General features: G+C 38.3%; 1 protein-coding gene across 3 annotated transcripts in view; it reads right to left on the reverse strand.

The window, feature by feature from the left end:
• hdac4 (histone deacetylase 4) overlaps nt 1-25523 on the reverse strand; it is a 264950-nt gene that overhangs the window by 224997 nt on the left and 14430 nt on the right. For all 3 annotated transcript variants that reach the window (XM_067444476.1, XM_067444477.1, XM_067444475.1), the window contains exon 2: nt 18693-18951. In XM_067444476.1, coding sequence (XP_067300577.1) covers nt 18693-18714 — 22 coding nt within the window. In that variant the 5' untranslated portion in view covers nt 18715-18951. The remainder of the gene's footprint in view (nt 1-18692; nt 18952-25523) is intronic.

Here is a 25523-nt window from a genome sequence, read left to right on the forward strand (position 1 = left end):
GCGGCGGTCTTTCGAATCAGCTCTGACTGCGACTCAGGAAGACTTGGAGTTGAGCTTTTCCCTGAGAAAAGAACAAAGAACGGCACTGAAGTCATTCTTAAAAAGGGAAGATGTGTTCAGAGTTTAGCCGACCGGATACGGCGAATGTTTAATCTATCAACAAGCTCTGCTTCTCCTTCGTTGCTCTGGTTGGTGTAGCGCTATCCTATCGCGTGCAGAGGGAGTTTGAAAGACAACCGTTTATCCCGCCCCTCAGATTGAGATTGTCTATGGTGAGTTTCCAGACCAAACATCTTGATGTGGGTCTGGCTTGTCAGGCTAGTAAAATGCCCCTGTGCTGAGTATTTGTCTTTTAGGCTATATTTGTATTATGATATAGTTAAGCAATCACACAAAGTGTACTATAAGTGTCCTACAAATGTAATATTGATTTAATACAGTATGACCACGAGTCTGACCACGTCATGCTAGCTTTTCATTACTGAATGAATCCATTTGAACAAATGGGTTTAAATGAACGATTCAATAATTTGCTCATTAATAGTGACTTGCCGCCACCTACTGGTGGTTTTAGTTTCAAATTTAAAGGGCCATATTTACTAAGCAGGGCAAATTAGCCTGAGCTCAACTTCCAAAAAAAAATGCAGATGAGAGTGGAAAGTTTCCACAATGTTCATGCAATCTACCGGTTAGCGTCTGGTTTAAACATGCTTTTTTGGGGCTGAAAATGACGCAAACACCAGTAAATCGACAAGGGTAAACCTTAGTAAATCACCTCATGTGATTTATTTAAAGGGATACGCCATCGCTTTTTCATATTAAACCATGTTATTCCCTTAACTAAGACGAGTTGATACATACCTCTCTCGTCTCGGTACTTAATCACCCTGACGAGCGGTGACATTCTGATAGCATTTAGCTTAGCCCACTAAGCCCAGTTCATTCACTCACACCCTCACATCTCCCCCTCCCGCTCTCATTTCTGTCAATAGGGGGAGGGGGAGATGTGAGGGAGGATGTTTCAGCCGGGAATTTTTACTGCGCCGAGTTGAAGTACTCTCAGAAGTGCTATTCCGCCATACATTATAGTTCTCCTTTTTAATCCGCTTAGAAAAGCGCCACGTTTTATATCATGTTTCATGTCACCAAACTTGATCGTTCAACTATTCGTGTAACTGTTTTTAAACAGGGAAACCGTGTTTGGTCGCTTCTAACTTGATCTCTGTTTGGTACCATAGTGAATGAACTGGGCTTAGTGCACTCTAAAAAATGATGGGTTAAAAACAACCCAAGTTGGGTTGAAAATGCACCAACCCGACAATTGAGTTGTTTTAACCCAATGGTTGAGTTGTTTTAACCCAGTGGTTGAGTTGTTTTAACCCAGTGGTTGAGTTGTTTTAACCCAGTGGTTGAGTTGTTTTAACCCAGTGGTTGGGTTAAATGTTGCTTAAGACAACCCAATTGCTGGGTAAGAACAACTCAACCATTGGGTAAAAACAACCCAATTGTTGGGTTGGTGCATTTTCAACCCAACTTGGGTTGTTTTTAACCCATCATTTTTTTAGAGTGTGGGCTAAGCTAAATGCTATCAGATCGTCATGGCGCGTCAAAAAGATTAAGTGCACGCACTGAGACGAGAGGTATGTATCAACTCGTTTTAGTTAAAGAGAATAACATAGTTTAATATGAAAAAGCGGTGAAGTATCCCTTTGAATACACCCCTCCCATCAAATTTGCGTCTGAAAGGGAAACTCCAACAAATGCATACGCAATAAGTTCAGCCGCAAAAATAACTGTCCATGCCTTTCAGTGCTATTTTCACTTTGTGTCTTTAGTAAATCCCGAGAGTAGAGCAAGCTTTTAGTAGATCTGGCCCAAAATAATTTTTCCATTAAAAATAATTGAATATACTTTTTTTTTTTTTAAAGTAAAATTCTTTCTATCGATCTATCGATGTCTGTCTGTCTGTCTATCTGTGGGGGGAAAACAGGAAAAGCCATCTTGGTTGCATAGTTTCACTTGGAAAGAAGCTTTGAATTCTGAAAGTTGTAACGTCCTTAAAACACAGAACATATTTAATTTCATTAAAAAAAAAAGATTTGATTAGTCCTGATCTGACCTCTTAAAACATCCTCACTGACAACTGAATCATGGCCTTCCTGAACACAAAGCACACTAAAACAAGCTCGCACAATTCACAGAGGAAATGGAAACAAACTGTGGTGGCCTGTGAAACAACCCTGCTTGTAAAAAAACACGAGATGTTGAGGATTATTTAAAGAAAACATCTCGTCGCATCTGGCTCCGGGGCTTTGAAGCTGGTGCCTTTCCCACAAGTGCTGGTTAAACTACACGGTCCTAACAGTGGCGGGCTGGTCGGTTTGGCCAGCCGTCTGCCTCGTAATGGTGCGGCGTGCCTCATCAAGATTGGCTGAGAGCTCTGGTCTCTGAAGCTGTAATCCAAATCATCTGGGAGACAAACTAGCATACGTGCGCCTTGATGTGTGTTTGATGCGGCTGTAAGACACATTTTAAATGGTGTGCACAGCAAGTGCCAGGCTACGTCAAAACGTTGCAATTAGCTGATCTTTCTTGCCACATCCATGTGGCACATGAGGGCCAGACTGTGGGTTTACAAATAGGTCTACGTAATACTGTGAGATGCCATCTGAAAAATGAGTGGAATGTGATAATGCCTCACTATTAAAAAAAAGGCAAGCATGCCATCTATAGATGAGACATCCATAAACATGGGATAAGCTTTGAGTGCCTATTCATAATAATGTCATAATGCATTTTGAAAAACTCATAAATGAATGATAACTTCCCTTTTGGCAAAGCGGAGCCCGGAGCATTTCTTAAATTCAATACAAAGGCAGAACGCGGGAATATTTCACCCCGAATTGGATTAGCTGAATTGGATATTATGGAAAACATAAAAATGAGACAATGACATCACATAAATCTCATTACTCTCTCATCATTTCCATTGTTCTGATGAGGTTTTGTTTAAACTAGTCCTCCCCTCTCTGGCTTCCACCGACACATCTATCTTTCCACAGTGGCAAATTTTCCAGAGCACTTGTTCGGTAATAGCAATGACATTTTGCTGACCTTACAACACTAATTCTACACTTCATAGACCAAAGACTAATATTCACACTGATTTACCCAAAATAAAAAATCTCCTCAATACAGTTTTACGCAAGTAATACAGACCACTGCACACTTTAAACAAACACACTGGCCTCCAATATCACTGCTTGGGTAATTAACTTCCTCTTAAGCCTTGACTCTGGCCCTGAAAGACACTGTTTATGACCTCTTTTTGTTGGTTTTCTTGGTAAATAAGCAGCTTTAAATTCCCCCTGTGGGGAAAATCAAGTTTTTAATGTTGTTTATAAGTCTATGTGGTGTTTTTAATATGCTTTAAGACAATGTGCAAATTCATAAGTCAACACCATTGCTGAGTATTTTCTCTTTAAAACTGCAGTGAACCAAAGTCAGTCTCAAAAATGCCGTTTGAAATCGCTGGTTTTTCCGATGCCATAAACTATCCTGTAACCAATCGTGTCAACATGCAACCAAGCATTAGCATATTATTAATTATTCTCTGAAGCAGTCTCAAGTATATTTTTCACTGATTTTACTTACCTAAGAAAATACTGGTTAATATAAGGTAACTACGTTTAGTACCATGCGATTAACCAGTTATTGTAATGACTAGAATAAGACGAGAACTGATAAACAGGTCCGCTACAACAGGCTTGTACTAATAGTGGATAAAAGCAAGATGGCAACATAAGTTAAGTTAAAGGGGGGGGTGAAACACTCAGTTTCAGTCAATCTCATGTCAATCTTGAGTACCTATAGAGTAGTATTGCATCCTTCATATCTCCGAAAAGTGTTTACTTTTATTATATTTATAAAAGAAATATAGGCTGTACCGAGTCTTTCCGGAAAAAAACGAGCGCCTGGAGGCGTATCGTGTAGGCGGAGCTAAAGAATGACGAGTGCGCACAAAGCGGTGACGTCCTCAAGCGTGGAGAAGAAAATGCTACCCTAAATCAGATTCAACTAATACATATATGATCCAGAATCAGATCCAGAGGCTGAAATAAATTGAACAGAAGAAACAGCAGGACGTCCGTCTCTGTGGTATGTACTGTATTTAGTGGCCTGTCAACATTTGTGTGTGTTTACTCGCAGTTTATGAGGACATGATTCGGTTTATGGACTATTGTATGTGACTAAACCTTAGCAGTAGCAAGCAAAACGGTTTTGCACGTCAGACTAGTGTAACGTTATACATAGAACAACAATGGAGTAACCGTTAGCGCATTTGAATGACGAAGCACGCTTTGTGAGAACGCTAGGTTTATGTTTGGGTGGTTTTACAATAAACAAACTGACACCTATAGTGGTCAGCTAAACAAATGTATTTAAACACACACCATAGTTCACATGCTCCATTGATAAATTAACTATACCCGATCGTGTCATTTACTGATGTTTACTCACGCGACGATAGCCAACAGCACAGACATTTGAAGCAGTTTTACTCACCGGCTGCTTCCAAAGCAGGACCGAACCTTTATCGCTGGGACCGCTCCGTCAAAAACACACTTCTTTGGTATGATTTGGTGAAGTTCTGTGACAGCAGTGACCGTGGAGATCCACTTTGCAACGCGACAGAAACGATGTTGTGAAGCTTCCCGTCATTTCTGCGTTCAAATCGGTTCAAATGCAGCGCTGCCTTCCCGGAATGCTGTGCTGAAGAGTTGAAGTCGCTCGACGTCACCCATAATAATAAAGTGGAGCGTGGCGCGGACTATAACAACATGTGTTCACGGACAAGTGGATCTGCAGCTGAGAGTGTGTTTATGAGCATACATTTCCTCTCTCGCTCTAGCCACGCGTGCGCGCACCCTACTGGGAGAAGAGCCCATACGGCCCATACAAGGACCTTCCGATCTATTAACGTCAGGCCGAGCCATACTCGAAAAAAACTCTTTACGAAACTTGTGAGAAACCGGAAGGAGTATTTTTAACACAGAAATACTCCATCAAACGTCCAACATTAGTTTTTGAAACTTTGCCTATGTTTAGGATGGGAATCCGAGTCTTTAACAGTGTAAAAAGCTCAGAATGCATGAAACAGCGTTTCACCCCCCCTTTTAAAGACTGTAAAATAAAGTGCTAGCCTTTTAACTTTTAGTCTAATTGTATAAAATATAAAATATAAATATATATAATATTTTATACATTGCACTTATTCAAATAAGTACTTGGTAAAGTAATAGTAATAGTTTAGGATTAGTTACTTGTAATAATGCATAATTTACTGTTATTACTACAGTAAGTACATGTAGTAATGTGTAATTACGTCACCTTAAAAAAAGTGATACCAAATGCTAAATTAAAACAATTTCATTGTCATCTTAGACTATTCACTATGAATTTACTTGGATTCTCTAATACTCCCTGTTCCCAAGTTTCCATTCTCCTCTATATTTGACAGAACATGTATGAAACTCTTTTTTTCATTGAACCTATAGTATCTCCATTTATTGTGTTAATTTTCCAATAAAAAGTCTGATGGGCCCCAAATTTATCTACCAACCCAGAAAACATGAAAAAGGACAACCCATTAAGTTTGTTTTGCCTTTTTGTACAATTATGCGAAAACACAAGCCGCTCAGATTTCTCTCCCCTTCTTACGTGGGAGGGGAATCTTTTAGAATATTACCGCCCCTTAATCTGCACGTTTCCACCCACTGCGCTGACAGACTGTTCCATATTAGTGTAGTTTCTGCCCTCAGTCAGTTGTACACTGTCTGCCCTTTTCTCCGTACAATGTCTTGTAAGCAATGCAGGCGAATTGTCAAAACGAGGGACAGTTCAAGCTAAAAAGTTAAAGCTCAAGGATGGATCAGTACCAACTACCTACTATTCAGGATCCAGCTTATAGTCTCCGGAGCGATTTTGGTTACGGCAGTAATGAAAGGGAGAATGCGCACTTTATAATGTTTTAACTGAGTTGTTTTACAGATATTTAGTTTACCAGTTTATTAAGCACCCCCTGTAAAGGCATAAGGTCTGTATATATTTGTTTACTGTTAGTTGTAAGGAGTGGTTTTGCGTAATTCTGTGTATGCTGATGATAATGCAAGGGAGAGATTTTTTATGGATAAGACTTTAATCTACACTACTTGTATTGTGTTTTGTTCAGCTGACAGTGATTTTCTGGAGTTGAATCAGACGCTTTCATCTTTTGTGTGATGAACAATAAACTTTTAAAAATGCATATATTTTTATAAAAATAAAACAATAAAATTTGTCAGTAAAAGTTTTGCACATCTTTCGGACAGGGTCCGCTACAACAGGCTTGTACTAATAGTGGATAAAAGCAAGATGGCAACATAAAGTTAAGTTAAAACTGTAATTAAACTAAACTATACCTTTTCTATCGTCATGCAGCATATTTTCTGGCTCTGGAGGTATTATTTTCCAAGTTCAGTTCGAACTGAACACTGTTAGTTTCTGACATGTTCTTCTGTTGTTGTTGTTGCACAAGCAACAAGCTTGAAAGAACAGGCAGGGAGCAGCAGCTCATTTGCATTTAAAGGTACATACACAAAAATTGTGTGTTTTTGCTCACCCCAAAAAAGTGGCAATTTTAACAGGCTATAAAACATGATATGTGGGGTATTTTAAGCTAAAACTTCACATACTCCCTCTGGGGACATAAGAGACTTCTTTTACATCTTGTAAAAATGGGTATAATAGTCCCCTTCAAGACAATTTTATGCTAAAAGCTCTGCAGATTTCCATGTTACATGGAAATGTTAGAACACAAAAAAAATCTTGTAAGTTGCACCCTACAGTTCTGGTGAAATTGCCGCACTTACGAACATCACACAGCACTTGTCGTTTTTGGGAAGAGGAGTTTTTCAAGAAAATTATGAAATCTAACAGTCCTTGGGATAAATGTGATGCTGAACGCTACCCACAAACTCGTCATGAATTATTCAAAACCATCTGCTACCGAACTGGAGCTGAAAAAGGATTGAGGGATATTTTGGGTTTCAGTGCATCTGTGCGTGCAATTGGGTCTAATTCCCTTTCCTTCAAGATCCTTCTGCATGAATGTACTGTAGCATTCACCTCCAGCAAGCATTACCTCTCCAAAAGGAAAGGAATGTAGGAGTGTAGAGCTCTCGGGTAGGTTAGATACAAGTAGTGAGCTCAAATCAACAGGAGAAAGGTTTCTAATAATTTTAGCCTATGTTAATTAATGTTGTTGCACTGTATTTTATATGTTCATATGTAAGGATATAAAATAGCTAACAAAACAAACTATTTCAATTAGCAATTAATTTCTAATAGCTGAAATAACTAAAACACAATTTTTAATGTTTTCCACATTCCACCAACTGAACAATGACACTAAATTTATATGCACCAGTATAACGAGGGGGTTCTCGGAGCACAGTAAAGTTAGTTTTCGTTCCCATTGGTTGCGGAATGATCGCACAGGGATTTTGACCTTATTTGGCCTATTTAATATGGATTTGTATTAGGGATGCAACAATACAGTTTGTCCAAGGTTCAATACCTTGCTTTTTAACCAGTGTTCGGTTCTGATAGCTTGTCACATTAGTTTTTCGCTATTCTATTCTATTCTTAGGTGAGAGGAACAAAAAGAGGTTAAGGAGATTTTCTTTTTTTTATTGCAATGCTCTTCTTTTTTTTTACTTAACCCCTTGCCTGTCACCCCCTGATTTGGCAAATTGAGCATTTAGACATACTCATAGTGTACAGATAGCTGCTCATAAGTTATTCTGAATATACACATAACCAATACATATTTAGAAAGCCAACACTTGAGAGTTTACAGCAGAATACTCAGAATTATTGACAGTTATTAATATAGAGATATATAGGCTAAAACATTAATATATTATATATATATATATATATATATATATATATATATATATATATATATATATATATATATATATATATATATATATATATATATATATATATATATATATATAAAATATTTTTCGGCATGTATACAAATATTATGTGAATGTAGTATAACGACTTATACTAAAGACTTATACTTATACTTATAACTAAAGTGAAGACACAAGTGTGATCATGCTTTATTTAAAATCTGAGTCTATGTCATGTCCAAAACTATGAATTTTATGAAACATTTTCTAAGACCATGTCTGGATTTTTTTTTTTTTTTTTTTTTGAGATGCTTTAATCAAATAAGTTTGTTGGCCTGAAGACACGTTTGCAGTCTTTTGTCTAATGTCCGGCAAGTAGAACAGCTCAATTAATGCTACAATGTGCTCACTCGACGATCGTTTCACATTTTGAATGCCTGAGACGTAATCCTCATTATTAAATATTTATGTTAATTGCTATAAAAATGTATGAGTTAGCCAACTCAATACCTCTTAAAAAATTTGGAGCAATTAAAATGCATGGAAACTAAAAACTAAAATAGGGAACATCATAAAATCAAAAAATGTGATGTAAATGATTATTTATGAGTTAGCCCAACTTATTCGGGTTTACAATGCAACGGACCACTTCACACAAGCATCTGTGTGATAAGGACTTGAATAAATGTGTTTCTATTAGCACCAAAGACAGTGTTCACAGCCTTATATCTGTCTGTAAACAATATCTTTAAAAAAAAAAAAGTGTGAAATGGAGACCAATAGCAAACCCTATGCTGGATAATAACGGAGAATGTAACTGTTCTGGAAAGAAAACAAGACAAAAAGGCAAGCTAAAGGCAAAAAAAAAACAGCTGGGTTTGAAATAAATAAATTCGCCCTCATTTGTTTGAGACAAGGACGACTCTTAGACTTTACAAATCCAGTCCTTGGCTTTCGGCAGATTAAAGAGCCCAGAGAGACCTGTGGCTAGATCTCCTCTAATAAAATTTGGGTGTTAAATAAACTGCACTAGCGCCTCCAAGGGCCTGTAGAGCCCTAACTAGCGCTGGCCAGGCTTCAGTCACAACCCGGCCTGTCTTTGTGTTTATGTTTGAAGCAGGAGAGTTGCCTTCATGACGATTTATTGACGCAAGATCTCCACAGTTCAGCCTGCCAGCAATTAATCACGGGGCTTGTTCGGGCCTGTGAGAGCGATCTCCCCACAACCTGAGCCAGGAGACTAACCAACGCTTGATCAATGGAACAAAGCTACCACCCAAATTTGTTACCAGCATGATGAATACATGATCTGCCATTCTTTCAACACCAAATAACAGCTCCTCTTGCTGAAAAATAATTGAGCTTCATGACAGAAATGATGTTTACACAACTGACATGTTCCTCCATGAGCATCTGACATGGCAAACGTTCGTGTTTCTGAGGAAAAGGGCCCTGAGAAACCAGATAAAAATAGGTTGTGTGATGAAAGACCACTCCTATATCATTTACTTTTCTATCAACAGAGGTTCTCAGAGCATGGGATCCCTACATGAGAAGTGGATGTAATGTACAAACAAGCTTCACACGACATCCAATTCATAAACAGAGAAGATTAAGATTTAAGATCTGAAGGCTCTCTGCAAACCTCAAGGTATGACGCAAAACTACAACTAAACAAACATGAAAAATGAAAACAACTTGCATAATGCTGATCTATATTACAATTGCACAACCATACTTGAGATGCACTCTAGAGACAGACAGATATATATTGTGTATGTCTCATATACTATTAATTTCTACAGTCCTACATCAGTATTATGATCAGCAATTTCACTCTGTAAATATTGGCCAATTCAAACCCATTAAATGCATACTAGAGGTCAACCAATAATTAAATTAATCAATATTTTTGACATATTTTTTATTTTTATTTGCAGATGTACAAATAACCCATTGCTAAAAAAGAAAAGGTAAAGAAAGGTCAAATAAAGGTATTTTAGATATTTATCACAAAAGTCTATAAAGGCTATAAAAACATCACTGTTTCTGATCAACTGAACTGAATATAAATATGAATATGAACAGAATTTTTCTTCTTTTCTTAATGTATACAATAATTATTCTGTAAACTGTTTGCATGCATGCACATATGTATGTACAAATAATAATTAATAATAATACTAAAACTAAATAGTGATACTATTTTTCATGTTTGAATTAAAGATCAAACATACAGATTTTTCTGATTATTGTTCTGTCCGATAACCAAAATGTAGAACCGATTTTAATTGACTTATTAATGTGTTTTGTACAATATTTAATTAATAAGTGAAAGAATCAGCCATATCACTATTTAAACAGAACCAATAGCAGAACTACGTCTCCTACCTTTAACAACACTCAAATTACCTCACACGGTCGTGGCCTTTTGGCAGCATGGAAATTTTTTCTTACTCCTAAGAACTTAACCAGCCTTAAATCTGGCAGAAAAACAAAACTCCTAGCACAAGGTTATTTAATGAATGGACAAACTGACTGGAAGTCATGGAGACATAGTTTGGGTTTTATGGCGGTAAGAAAATTTCCCTGAAAAACCAGCCCTCAGAATGCAGAGGAGGAGATAATTACACATAATGAGACACAAAAAGTACTCAAATATCATGATTAAACTCTGTGAAACAAGATAGTTTCAACACTAATTGGTTTAATAGTTCAAACTATGGCCATGGGACTACACCTAAATGAAGCAACCCAAAAACATGTCAGATCAAAATAAGAAATATATAAACAAACTCAAGTTTACCCGTTATTTATGTGTAGCACATAATGTGGTAACTTGTGTAGCCCTACTAAATAAAAACACAAGCATCCCATCAGGCCAGTGCAATTCAAAATAGTCGGAATTAATGCTGCCACATAAAACTTCAAGGAAAACATGAATCTATCACTGTACTGTGTTCTTACATTTTACAAAAACACATTATGATTCATATTTCAACCATCTAAATCTGTCCACCCCTCATAAACAGCAGGACATATTTTCCACCTTCTCATTTTAAATCTCAAAAGCAAGCAAGAAAGCAAAGAAAACAAGAACGAAAGAAAAATCTGTGGCACGGATTTCAGTCAATCCGAATCACTTCAATCTGCAGTTTATACATCCTGTTCAATCATTCAGTGTCAATAATACATTTTTTATAAATACATATATCCAACAAGGATAAATTAAACTGATCAAAAAAGAAAATAGTAAGACAATACTCATTTTGCTTAAATGCTGTTCTTTTGAACTTTCAGTTTATAAATAATCCTGAAAAAAAAAAAAAAACACCAAAATATTAAGCAGCGCAGCAGTTTTTTTAAAGGCCGATAACAAGAAATGTTTTCAGCATATTAGAATGATATCTGAAGGATCATGTGACACTGAAGATTGGAGTAATGATACTGAAAATTAAGCTTTGCATCATTAGGCCTGTCACGATAAGTACATTTTGCTGGACGATAAATTAGCCAAGAAATTGTCGTTCTAAGACCATTTTTTTATCTAAAATAATGATACTGGCATAATAATGCAGCTACACCTTTTCAAAGATCAATAAACTTTAATTTCTAAAGACTATTTAACACTAAAAATGAAAAACATTTTAAATAACCACAATAAATGAACAAAACAACCAAAAACAATAAAAGTCTGTTTAAAAAATGCATTTAAATAAGTACCAAAAACAAAAAATAAGATGGATGAAAACTGCAACGGATGATTGTGTTTTAGGTGCATATTAGGGGCGGCACGGTTCACAAAACCCACGGTTCGTATCACGGTTTTAGGGTCACGGTTTTCCATTCTGTATGATTCTTGTTGTTCATTTTTCTTTTAATCCAGAAATGTACTTCAGCATATGATATATTAATTATCCACAATTTAGGATACAGTATTAAAAAAAATGGTTATATCATAGCCTAATCATGCACAAACTGAACTTGACCATCTCTGAGGAAAGTGATATTTTGATACAGCAAGAGATAAGACATTGATGACATGCTTTTTATTTATTTGGCAAAAAAAGGAGAATGTGTATTGCTATCTCTACAGGAACGTATGTGCTTTTTTAGCACACAAAGATTGAACTGAAGAATTAACTTGCATTTATCAAACTTCAGTGTAGCTTTAAGCCTCGTTTATACACGACGCGTCTGCTCGAGCGCGAGGGTGCGCGTCGACGCGGAGTGTGCGAGACCCCATTTCGCTTGGCGTTGTGCACGTCAAATTTCGTAACTTTGCATGTGGCTCCGCAACCGAAGAGCCACGAGTTCCAGACGAATCTGCTGGCTGAGAATGACGTCTCATCACGCCGCACCCGGTCTGCGCGTCGAGTATAAACACCTCCCCAAACGGACGAGGCGCGCGGTCAACGTGAGAGACGAGGAAAACAAAAAAGCATGCAAATGGAAATTATCGCGGCCGGAAAAATTATCGAGCTCATTTTTTTTATCGTGCGATAAATTGATTTATCGACTATCGCGACAGGCCTATGCATCATAGAAATAAACATTTTACATTTTAAAATGGGCTACAGCTCTGGAAAAAATTAAGAGACCACTTAACACTTAGAAATCCATGTTAAGTGGTCTCTTAATTCTTTCCAGAGCTGTATATTACAATAGAAAGCTGTTATTTTAAATTGAAATGATATTTTACAATATTAATGTTATTATACGGATATTTAAAGCCTTGGTAAGCAAAATATAATTTAAAACATCAGAGATTCACCAAATTTTTCGTCTGCTGAAAATTATACATTTAGATAATCTGTCAAAAAATGTGTTGCATAGAATGTGTTGATTGAACTAATTAAATAATAATACATTGATATATTTTGTGTACAGTTTTAATGTGTTACTTTCAATAAAAGTGTGATTATTTTATTGGCTTGTAAATTTTATTAAAAAGCCTAATATTAATTAAAAAAAATTAAATACAAAAAATAATTAAAAATAGAAATAAATCAATTCTAAAAAGAATTGTCGATGCATTTCAGTGCATCCCCAGTTAATATAAATTTATAAGTGTTAAAAATATAAGTATTAAAATACAAGCGTAGAGCATGTAAAAAAAAAAAATAACAAAAATGATTTAAAACATTTTACATTTCTGAATTGTGTTAGCATTAAAAATCACCACAGAGTGAATGCTTGTGAATCCTGTAAATGATAGATTTAGTTCACTTGCAAAGATTGGGTGTAATTGTTATTTTTCTCCTTCTAACATTTCTAATTTAAAAATATAGACGCATAAAAAGTTGTTTCCCAATTTGATACTTTAACCAAAAATTTAAGTAGAATCAGATTATTCAAGGATTATTACAATGCACCAATCCTACTGTATAGCCCCAGGTTCTTTCACGCGAGAGGATTATGGGTTATGACTTATCAAGAGCTATTCTTAGACTCAATGGTGGCAGTAAAACAGCATAAACAGAGATTGACTAAGGAGCAGGCAGGTCTGCAGCTGCACAGCCCGACTAAAAACAGCGACAGACTGCGATTACAAGTCTGCTGTAGGGGAGCTCGGTACATGGCGTCACATCTGGATCAAGTTGCTGCCCTGGGGCAAATACACCATTAGTGCCAGTTGTTTGGAGCAGTAAAGGCTGAAGACTAGCAGCCATGATGTCAGCCTGCTGGGCTAAACTGGGTAGCTCATGCAACCGAGTACACAGAAAACAAAAAGAAAAAGTGTTAAACAATGGGCTGGCCTCCATCACCCAGTAACTCCATAGAATGGAATGGCCTGATATTCCCAAAGGAAGTCTGGACTTTGATACAGCCGGATCAAAACGCTGTTTGCCAATCCAGAAGGTCTGGAGAGAAATGAAAGTACATCAAGCTGTCCACCTTCAAATGCACGAAGGACCAATGAGATCTCAGAGCCTCAGGCAAAAGCTTCTGAGGTACTGAAATAAATGCGAGCCCAGGGCGCTAGAGCGATATTCGTCGTTACTGGCAAATCAGCCATTGCTTTTCATGTGGCTCCCGGGACGAGGGGGGCAAGCTGACAATCAAACAGCTGCTTTCGATGGCGCAAGCTCCAGGACTGAGCGCAAGTGTATTTGCAAATGCTTTGGAATAGGAGAGCAGGGAGTAAAGGGATGAATGACTGAAGAAACACCCTGCTGTGCCAAATGAGGACAATTTAACCCTAAAATGGCTTAAAGTTAGTTTTTTAGTTTGATTTTAACACACAAAATGCCAGTAGTTTAGATTTCTACTTGCTTTGCCCACATTCTCACTGGCCCTCCCAAAAATAGAAGATTTTTTGTTTTGTTTTTTTTCCGTATTAAATATTATTAAGTCCTAGATCAAATACTTTGTCTGTGCAGATGTGAAGGAGGGGTCTCGAGAAGAAAGTTCACATCGAGGCATATTGAGGGTAATGTCAACAGATGCTGAAGGAATGTGATGTGGAAGAAAATGAAGTGAGAGAGAGAGGGAGAGAGAGGGAAAGAGAGGGGGGGATGACCTCCTCTGATGAGAAACACCAGATTAGACTGATGCTGGCGATCCCCGGCTGAAATTGCTCTTTCGGACCAAAAGCGGATTAGTGGGCGGGATGTGTGAGGGGTGACATCAGGCCTCTAAATCTCCAATCCAGCTTGGAGAGTACAAAACTATTACATCAACCGTAGATTAGCAAAACAGACCACCAACGGCCAAGTCTTGAACCCTTTGAGAAGATCAGGAGTGAGATGATTGGCTAATTCGTGTTGTTTCTGTAATCTATTCGTGTGGAGCAAAACACTGCTCTCAACACCACATAAAATTATATTTTGATGAAAACCGCTCAAAATTTCATGTACATATTTTAATATACACATACAGGGTCTGGAATGACATCATCATACATATACTTTCAATTTTTAATGTATATGGGGAGCTATGACCACATATGTGGTACCATTTAAAAGCGAAGTGTCTCTACTTTTTCTAAAACAAATGCCAAAGTGATGCATATCTCCAGAAAGTAAAGTATTTACAATAGGGATGCTCATTTCGGTTAATTTTCCCGACCGTCAACCGATGCTCATAAATCGATTATTAACCGTTTAGTGATAAGATTATTATATTGAATTGGCATTACATAAAAATACAATTGACGAGTGTCTGTGACCCGTTAAAAATACTTTTTTCATGTGTTTATTTTATTGTGAAAACATCAGAACATACAGAACCGCTCAACAACAGAGCCTAGATTCACACTAGAGCCCTGCATTTATGCCCGAGCCAGACGGGACCTGACGGGCTTCGGGTCAATTTTCAATCATACCTAAACGTGGGCCGGGCTTCGGACCTTTTTTTAGGCTTCTCCATCGTTTTATATTTATTTTATTAATTAAAAGACATGGCTATTATAATTGACATGGCTCGCACAGGGTTATAGAGTCCGCTTCAGCAGCAGAGCGTTTCTTCAGCGCGGCTGCTAGAGTTATGGCCTTTTTACAACTGGTCCCTTCATTCGTTTTCTCTGACCAGGTATCTATCTGATAGCGAAATGACCAGGAGTAGGCCTAAATGCCTATTTAATTCCGATTACTCAAACAAACCAATTCAGAAGGTTGTCTGAAAGCATTTCAGACAAAACCGGACAAGTGTAAATGAATCTGGTTGTTTAAACCCTATGTGTTAATTTTACTCCTGCCAAATGGTTAAAAAAATAAACGTGTGTGAGAGCATGTTATGTTGTAGTCATATAGATGTGATGGAGCTGCAACACGCATCGCTGCACATGCCTAAAGTAAGCCAACGCAAATGGTCGGAAACTTAAAATAAGTCTTAGATGCTCAAAAACACAATTATCTTCAATAAAAATTAATAAATGATCTTACCAGTGCTTAGGTCTTTGAATTTGAAATGAGCTGATGAATAAAATAAATCTTTTGCTTTGAAGGAATGTGCAAAATCAGCCAGCCTCAGGCAGCAACTTTCATTTGCTTTCCTCCACCAGTCAGGATCTTGCACTACTGCTGTATTGTAATACCACATAGCTTATTTTGCGCGTAACTTCGTCACCCTTTCTGCCGTAATGGTCCCATACAGTATGCTTCTTTCCCATTGCTTCATTTTGCGAAATATGTCTGTGTCAGCACGTGTGTCGAAGCGCTCCGTGAGTAAAAACAAAACAAAAATCAACCTTTAAACCTTTTAACTGATAGCGTTAATCGGGCAAAATTCTTACTATTGGTTAACGGTCAATATGAGCATCCCTAATTTAGACCAAATTACTACCATTTCTAAATTAATACCATTACCATTTCTGCCTGGATTTGGCCTACCAAATTTAAAAGCTTCCCATACACACATACAGTGGTCAAAGTTCATTTTACAGGAAACTCTTTGAAGTTACATAAAACACTGCTAAAAGTGATAAACATATAAGTATAGGTTGCCTGAGCTGTAAAAAAATAGCCATAAAAATCCATCTCACATCAGTAACTGTCATGACGTCCACACCGGGGTCGCGTGACTGTGCAGTTTGCTACGTTGTTTTATAATTTAACCGCGAAAATACATTTGATTTCACAAAGAGCAAGAAACAAGAAACAGCAGCATGGATCATTTTTCAAAAAGAAAAGCCCCACAAGAACCGGACAATTTTTACTGTGAAATGGAGTATTATGCTATGTTCATTACTGTCCAGTCTAAATAAACAGGACATTTGCATTTAAATTTGGGTTATGCAGTGTTTTCAAATTATATTTTAAACTGGGGTGCCTTGAAATTTTATGCACTTTTGAAAGGTGCCCTGACTGAAAAAAGTTTGAGAAAGGCTGCTATAGAGTCATATTTTTTTGGAGGAAAGGTTGGAAAATAGAGATGTCTTCACGGATGAATGAGGACCGCGAGGGCTGCCCAAGAAAAAAACCCTATTCCACTATTTTCTAGAATTTAGTGGAAACATTCAAAACTGTCTGCAGGGTGCTAGAGCACACAGGGCCTGAGTTACAAACTTTCAAAACTGTCTGCAGGGTGCTAGAGCACACAGGGCCTGAGTTACAAACTTTCAAAACTGTCTGCAGGGTGCTAGAGCACACAGGGCCTGAGTTACAAACTTTCAAAACTGTCTGCAGGGTGCTAGAGCACACAGGGCCTGAGTTACAAACTTTCAAAACTGAAACACAAAAAATAATCAAAAAGCATCTAATTGATTGGGGGGTTATTACAGCTTAGACAACATACACTTATGTTTATCACTTTTAGGAGTGTTCCATGTAACGTCAAAGGGTTGCCTGTAAAATGACACCAACATTTTGAACTTAGACCACTGTATGTGTGTATGGGAAGCTTTTCGATTTGAGTAGGCCAAATCCAGGCGGAAATCCCAAAAATGGTCCCAGATCTTAAGAGGTTAAAAGTCTGGGGTCAGTAGGATTAAAAAAATAAATAATAATTTAGGGTGTTCACACTTGCAGTTGGGTCATCTTGGTTCTTTTGGTCCCGACCAAAAAGGAAAATGATATATTCATTCCTGGTTCACTTAGCGTTCACACTGTCATTTTTAACACTGAAGCTAAAGACACAAAAAAAAGTTTTTAGGACGTATATTTTGTGATGGAACATCCAAAACAATGCTATGAGCTTGGCTAAATGCATTTGTTGTATGTGCATAGCCTGCATATGATGGTATCTTGTTGAACTCACGAAGAGCGCATGAAATGCGTAAAGGAGTCAAAACAGCGGCAGGAATCCCTCCGTCACACACACAAACCAAGATCTGCTGCGAGGAGACGCGGTTATACATTTCAGACTGTTCGTTTGAAAGCAGACCATTTTTCAGATTCATTTTTTTTAAGCAATAAGCCATCAGCCTCACAGTGATTTTACCACAGTTAAGGCAGCTTTAGGCTAAAAACATCACGATCACATACCGTAGCCAAGTTTTGCATGCAAAAAGGTCATAATTGTTTATTGTCAATAGTGTATGACTAAATGAAGCACAACTCAAACAGAAGCCAAGTTCAAACTAAGCTGCGTTCTGTTTGCTGCCAGATAAACTGCTTTCACCCTCATACAAAATTCACAATCGCGAAGATTCCTATTGAATTGCCGGGATTTTAACAACATAGTTAATTGTTGCAAAATCCCTACAACTGACCTCTCGTTGCTTTACTAACCCAATGGCTTACAGGATGAAGCAGTGCGACCACTGAGTGCTCATCTCTCTAGCGGGTGATTCAATGAAAAGAAAACATCTGAAACTCTCTGACCTTTTCCCCTACAAACACAAAAAGGAAAATATAAGCAGAAAGGGAGAAGATGAAAGATAAAGGACGAGAGGAACAGGGAGAAACAGCACAGCTTACAATTTTTTCCAAGAATAATCAAACTCCTCCTCGAGCTGACAGTTGGACAAGGCGGCCTTGGCAAAGTCGAGGGGACAGATATTTGAGTGCGAATCAAAAAGCTGCTCAAAAGCCTTTTCTGGCATCTCAAGGCTGATTCGCAACCCTCGAAGCCCAATCACATGCTATTCCTGTAGCAGAGAAACACTATCCTCCTTTACCGAAATAAAAACGGGTTTGTAATGGCACATATCTGGATCACAAAAGGTTTATTTACAGACAGATGTAACTGAAACCGGAGTAGAGCTGATTCCATAGTGTTTATCTTGTTCTGAGTGGGGTAACCTTAGATGAAAAGCACTGAAGGACCACAAAGAGCTCTTACCTGGGCGGCTGTGGGAACTCATTGTGGCAGCGACGGCTCTTTCTGAAGTGACTGGGTTGATAATAGGAGGAGTGTGTCCTGGCAGATGAGGATGTGAGAAACACCTCACGGGTCCTCTGGGACCACCATCCACCGTTGAATGGAAAGACGAGTCAAAAGAGATGCGGGACGGGTAAGAAAGGACGATCTCAGAAACTCATAGCGCTCCCTCTGGTCGTAATCCAGCTCTGTGTGTAGGTTCTTCTTCACTAGGATTGAACTGTCAAAAACAACAACAAAAAGAAATGATGTAATGTAGGTTTCAATACCTAATGAGCTGCTTTGCTGACATCTTGAACTGAAATATAACCTTGACAGTGATTTTCAATGCTTTATACACAATTAGAACACATTTTGGGACGTACCATCAATGTGACATGCAAAGTTACCTTATCGTTTGGCCAACGGGACCACACTAGGTTTTGTAACAGAGCCAGAAATGAAGTGCACATCACTCAAGTGGGCTTTTCCTCTACAAAAGCATGACAAAGGCCAAAGCAGAAGGACGCCGTGACACATTTTTGACACGCGGCGGGACGGGTGTAAACCACCCTTTACCAATCTGCCGCGCTGACACATTCCCTCCCAGCCTGCCATATTTGCTGTCACAAAGCTGAGCTGAACTGACAATAACAATCACACATCAAGCAGACATAACGCAGCTCGCCCCACAATACGTGTGTGTACATTTCTCCTTATGTCCACCTGGAACAAAGGAACCTGTCTGTCAGCATAACAACAGTATCTGGAGCAGTCTAGCACACAGCAGGACTTCACAGCCTTAGCCATGTTATGTAATCATAAACGTCAGCTGTTCCAAGAGGAATGAGGCCTAGAGTAAAGGAAAATCACTAAGTCTGTGAGGGTAGGCTTATCCGAATACCATGTTTCTGGCAAGTAGGGCTGGTAAGGCTAATAGGGATGGGAATTTCTGATTTCGGGACATTAAGAATTCAAAACAGGTTTTTTGGGGAGTTGAGGACGAAAAAAAATCCCAATAGACAATAATCGGTTGCAAATAGGGCTGGGCGATATGGCCCAAAAAAATTATCACGATATAATTTTCCATATCAGTCGATATCGATAAATAACACGATAAATGTAACATTTGTATTTCTTTAAAATTTAAAGGCATATTTTTGCTCATGAGTGAAAGACGTAGAAAACAGACAGTTAACTGTGGTTTTAAACTATCCTTTATTGTCAAAACATGATAAACACTTCCCAACAGGTGAACAATTTATTAAAACTGAGGTAGATTTATTTATTAAAATATTAATTGTGGTAAGCATTTTTTTTACTCTACACTATATCAATAACATCATCAATTAATTGTGTAAGTAGTAAAACACTAAAAATGCAAACAGGCAAAAAAGAAAAGCGTTTTAAGTTAAGAAACATTTTGAGTCCCCCCTCTCTTGCATCACAGTGGATTGGTCCACTGTGCATCGCTTTCTCTCACTGACACACACACACACACGCCCATCTCACTGACGCCGACACACACAAACCTCACCGACAGTGGGCCGGTCGGGAGTGAGGGAGAGAGAGCAACGTTCAGTACAGGGAGTACAGAATTATTAGGCAAGTTGTATTTTTGAGGATTAATTTTATTATTGAACAACAACCATGTTCTCAATGAACACAAAAAACTCATTAATATCAAAGCTGAATATTTTTGGAAGTTTTAGTTTTTAGTTTTAGCTATTTTAGGGGGATATCTGTGTGTGCAGGTGACTATTACTGGGCATAATTATTAGGCAACTTAACAAAAAACAAATTTATACCCTTTTCAATTATTTATTTTTACCAGTGAAACCAATATAACATCTCAACATTCACAAATATACATTTCTGACATTCAAAAACCAAACAAAAACAAATCAGTGACCAATATAGCCACCTTTCTTTGCAAGGACACTCAAAAGCCATCCATGGATTCTGTCAGTGTTTTGATCTGTTCACCATCAACATTGCGTGCAGCAGCAACCACAGCCTCCCAGACACTGTTCAGAGAGGTGTACTCTTTTCCCTCCTTGTAAATCGCACATTTGATGATGGACCACAGGTTCTCAATGGGGTTCAGATCAGGTGAACAAGGAGGCAATCTCATTAGATTTTCTTCTTTTATAACCTTTCTTGCCAGCCACGCTGTGGAGTACTTGGACGCATGTGATGGAGCATTGTCCTGCATGAAAATGTTTTTCTTGGAGGATGCAGACTTCTTCCTGTACCACTGCTTGAAGAAGGTGTCTTCCAGAAACTGGCAGTAGGACTGGGAGTTGAGCTTGACTCCATCCTCAACCCGAAAAGGCCCCACAAGCTCATCTTTGATGATACCAGCCCAAACCAGTACTCCACCTCCACCTTGGTGGCGTCTGAGTCGGACTGGAGCTCTCTGCCCTTTACCAATCCAGCCACGGGCCCATCCATCTGGCCCATCAACACTCACTCTCATTTCATCAGTCCATAAAACCTTAGAAAAATCAGTCTTGAGATATTTCTTGGCCCAGTCTTGACGTTTCAGTTTGTGTGTCTTGTTCAGTGGTGGTCGACTTTCTGCCTTTCTTACCTTGGCCATGTCTCTGAGTATTGCACACCTTGTGCTTTTGGGCACTCCAGTGATGTTGCAGCTCTGAAATATGGCCAAACTGGTGGCAAGTGGCATCTTGGCAGCTGCACGCTTGACTTTTCTCAGTTCACGGGCAGTTATTTTGCGCCTTGGTTTTTCCACACGCTTCTTGCGACCCTGTTGACTATTTTTAATGAAACACTTGATTGTTCGATGATCACGCTTCAGAAGCTTGGCTATTTTAAGACTGCTGCATCCCTCTGCAATATATCTCACTATTTTTGACTTTTCTGAGCCTGTCAAGTCCTTCTTTTGACCCATTTTGCCAAAGGAAAGGAAGTTGCCTAATAATTATGCACACCTGATATAGGGTGTTGATGTCATTAGACCACACCCCTTCTCATTACAGAGATGCACATCACCTAATATGCTTAATTGGTAGTAGGCTTTCCAGCCTATACAGCTTGGAGTAAGACAACATGCATAACAAGGATGATGTGGTCAAAATACTCATTTGCCTAATAATTCTGCACTCCCTGTATTTGCAGATCTCCAGAGCTCTGTCTAGTCTATTTTATTCATTTTAAACATCGGATGAAATTATTTCTCTTTTGATACATGCGATGCTGAGTCATTAATACATCACAAAAGACAAACAATTATGACAGCGAAGTACAAGTCCGATGTTTTAGTGTAGTTTGGTAGCGTTAGCTTGCAAGTCACCCACTACAACTAACAAGGTAATAAGCCTGCTGTGCGTGAATGTAGTTTATAGATTTACCGCTGTGTTGGGCTTAATGTTATATGGAAGAACTTCGAAGAAGCACGATAATAAATTCCGCGTGGTGAAACTATGATAAGCAGCCCATGCACGTCGCTCCGTTTTATGTCGGATGGGATCGCTAAAATTAGTGTTGTCACGATACCAAAATTATGACTTCGATACGATATCAGACTAAAATATCGATATATCGATACTAAATCGATACCACAGTAAAAAAATAAATAAATAAGATAAGATGCTTAATATGACAACAGAACTTGTTATTATTCATTGTTATTTATTACTAAAAATTCATGTGGCCAGCATGTTCCTTAGGGTTGGGCATCGTTTTGATTTGAACAATTATTGATCAATTGATCAATTACTATTAAAATTATCTCACAAATTTTTGCTATCTCAATGTATTTTTTACAATGGGGTAATTGTGTTGCAATAGCTTACACACAGCACAAGAAAGCTTGATTTCGAATGGTAAATTGAATTAAAAAAGACGAGTAAACAGTAATAAAATAAGAACAAATAAACAGATTACAAACAATGGCACAAATAAATACAATAGAATAGAAGATACAAATTAAACAGACTGCTTTATTTTTTCAGGTAGGTCTAACATTCAGATAAGAAACTGAATTAAAAAAATGCATAGTAATTACATTTAAAACAACATTGAATAATGTTCTTTGTAAAAAATTCAATAGCGTACAGATGAAACTATTAAAGTTACACAAGTTGATCAGTCAAGAGCAGTTGATCGTGTCTTTTTGTAGTTTGAATAGCAAATGACTGCGGTCCCTTTAAGACTAACGGACGCATGGATCCTGAACACTGTTCCTGTTACTCGTTCTTCCTGAACTGTTTGCGACTGTGTTTACCTTAATACTCTTCCAGATGTGCGCTGATAATTCTTTGAGTGTATTTGACCAATAATAAGCTGGAAAAGGAAGCAAATGTTTGCACTTGTATCATGTCAGAGGCGGCTTTATTACGGTAGGCTATGTGTGTGTGCGCTTCAGATGTGGAGCACGAAATCTGCGGGGATTAGTAGAATTAATTTATGTGCAATCCCGCGCGAAATTCAGACCGATCACTCACTAACACTAACACACTGTCATGAGGAAAAAGTCCAGCAGAACGCGCGTTCGCCCGCTTCGCCGTGCTCAGAGGTTAACCGGGCTGAGTGAGAATATTCCGGTGTGTGTCAACTCGCTTACGGTCAGAGAGGAGAGCGCAGCTGATATCGATACTGTAAAAACTGAGAATCGTATCGTTTCAGATATTCCAGTATCGATATATATCAAAATATCGATATTTTTGACAACACTAGCTAAAATATCTCCAAACCACTGAAGTTGAGCGAACTAACTTGTCAACGATATCTGTGTCCTCCGAGCTGGTCGTGGGCACTGCATTTTCTTCACTATAGCTCATTTTTATCGCTCCACTTCACTCCGATCCTCCAAGCCTGTCAGCCACAGACTGTAAACAACAGCGCGTGCAGCACCCAGAAGCCCGGTCTGCACTCGCATGCGCAGCATTACGCATAGCGCATACGCATTATATCGAGAATTTATCAAACTGTTCTTATCGTTTTATCGAGGAAAATTATATCGTGATAATTATCGTTATCGTTTTATCGCCCAGCCCTAGTTGCAAAGATAGACTAAACAAAAATGGTTTAAGTACACAAAACAGTTTTCAGCTTCGTAGAGTTGAACGTAATGAACTAGGGGTGTGAAGAGATCTTGTGATATTAAAATGTGATGAGATTTCTCATTAGGAATGCACTGAATATTTGGCCACCGAACATTTTCGGCCGAAAATGACCCAAAAGAGCATTTTCGGTTTTCGTCCGAAAGATTTTTATCACTGAAACAATGCGTCCGAAATGTCGTGATGACGCAAACAGAAACTGCGACCTGCACGTGCTTGTCTCAGACGTATGTGGTTCATCCTATTTTCTACAGGGTTCATCTCACATCTGATGACGCATCTATAATATGGGTAGTAACTTTTTTTTTAAATAATGCTTTGTTTACATGTTTCTGTTTATAGATACAGTTCTCCTCAGTGATAATAAAAGAAAAATGGGCAAAACGATCTCTCTTTGTCAACTTTGTTCAATGCATGAGAGTGCTGCTGTATGAAAAGCTGAAAAGCTGTCTTGCGATATCACCATAATGGAGCATGAGTGTAAAATTAGCATAGAGTATACCACCACTACATTTACATTGCATGGGCTCCGTCTCCCTTGCCGTTTGCTTTTTTTATAGAAATAAAAAACATTGAATTCAGTTGGCTAAAGGTCACTTCAATTGTAAACTATTGTAAGTGTCTGCAGTCACACACAGTGCAGCAGGAATCTCAGTTCACTGATCATGTGACGGAGTAAGGCGAGATGACTGACAAGACCATTGCGGAGATTCATTGCGCAACAGAGCTTAAGCGTCAGATAAATGTTTTATCTAGTAGAATGTGTGCTCAGCACCACCGCTCCCTACACACAGACTACGCGCAATCACCAATTCCAAAGTAAAAATTAAAACGCGAGCCCCCTAATGCATGTAAATTAGGCTACATACAATAGCCAGTTTCCCAATATTAAAGCTATCTTAGATGAGCTGTGTAGTTGTAACCACCTCTTATCTCTGTTTGCACTTTGAATATTGAAAGAGTACTTTGATTATGTTTGCACTTACTGCACTTAAAACATTTATTTTTGTTATTTATACTGTAAACCAAACATGCCAAGTGTCACACACCCTAAAAAAACAGGGTCTTAAACTTAAATTAAGAAAACAATTAAGTGGACTGGACGCATAAGATTCGTATGTCAGCAAATCACCGAGCATCATGAATTCTGAAAATGTATCCTAGCTCATGATGAATAATTGGGATATCCACCATTTTCATTTAGTGCTGTTCTAAATTCAGTCAAACCCATTTAAAAAACCTGCTGCGATGAGGGAAACCTCATATAGGTCATGCCTGCTTCCCATTTACACCAGACGACTCCAAACCACACATCTATGCCCTCAAAAATCACAAACTGCAAGTACTCAATCCCAATTAAACATGCCAAGAAAATGTGATTGAATCTTAGCAACTCCCAAAGCTGACGTGAATTTTTCCGCGCACACCAGGAAAAGGTGTTGCATCACAGGCCCCAGAATTAAGCGATACATAATACTCTATAAATCTGTTTGTTTTAGAGAAGCACATCTCTGCAGAACCGCACACAATCTTTACGGGACGTCTGATTTTCCAGCTTTCCTCTCAAAGTAAGTATGGCTTCTCACTGGGGCCAGGTGGCGTGGATTACATGTACTGGAGGGAGTTTGGTTCCAGTTCCTCCGGCAGGCTTTTGCACTTGCTGTCATCACATGTCTCACATGGTGCCATTCCCACCATGAGCGCAAAAAACAAAGAGAGAAAGTGG

This window comes from Pseudorasbora parva, chromosome 5 (assembly GCF_024679245.1).
Source record: "Pseudorasbora parva isolate DD20220531a chromosome 5, ASM2467924v1, whole genome shotgun sequence".
In the NCBI taxonomy this organism is placed as follows: Eukaryota; Metazoa; Chordata; class Actinopteri; order Cypriniformes; family Gobionidae; genus Pseudorasbora; species Pseudorasbora parva.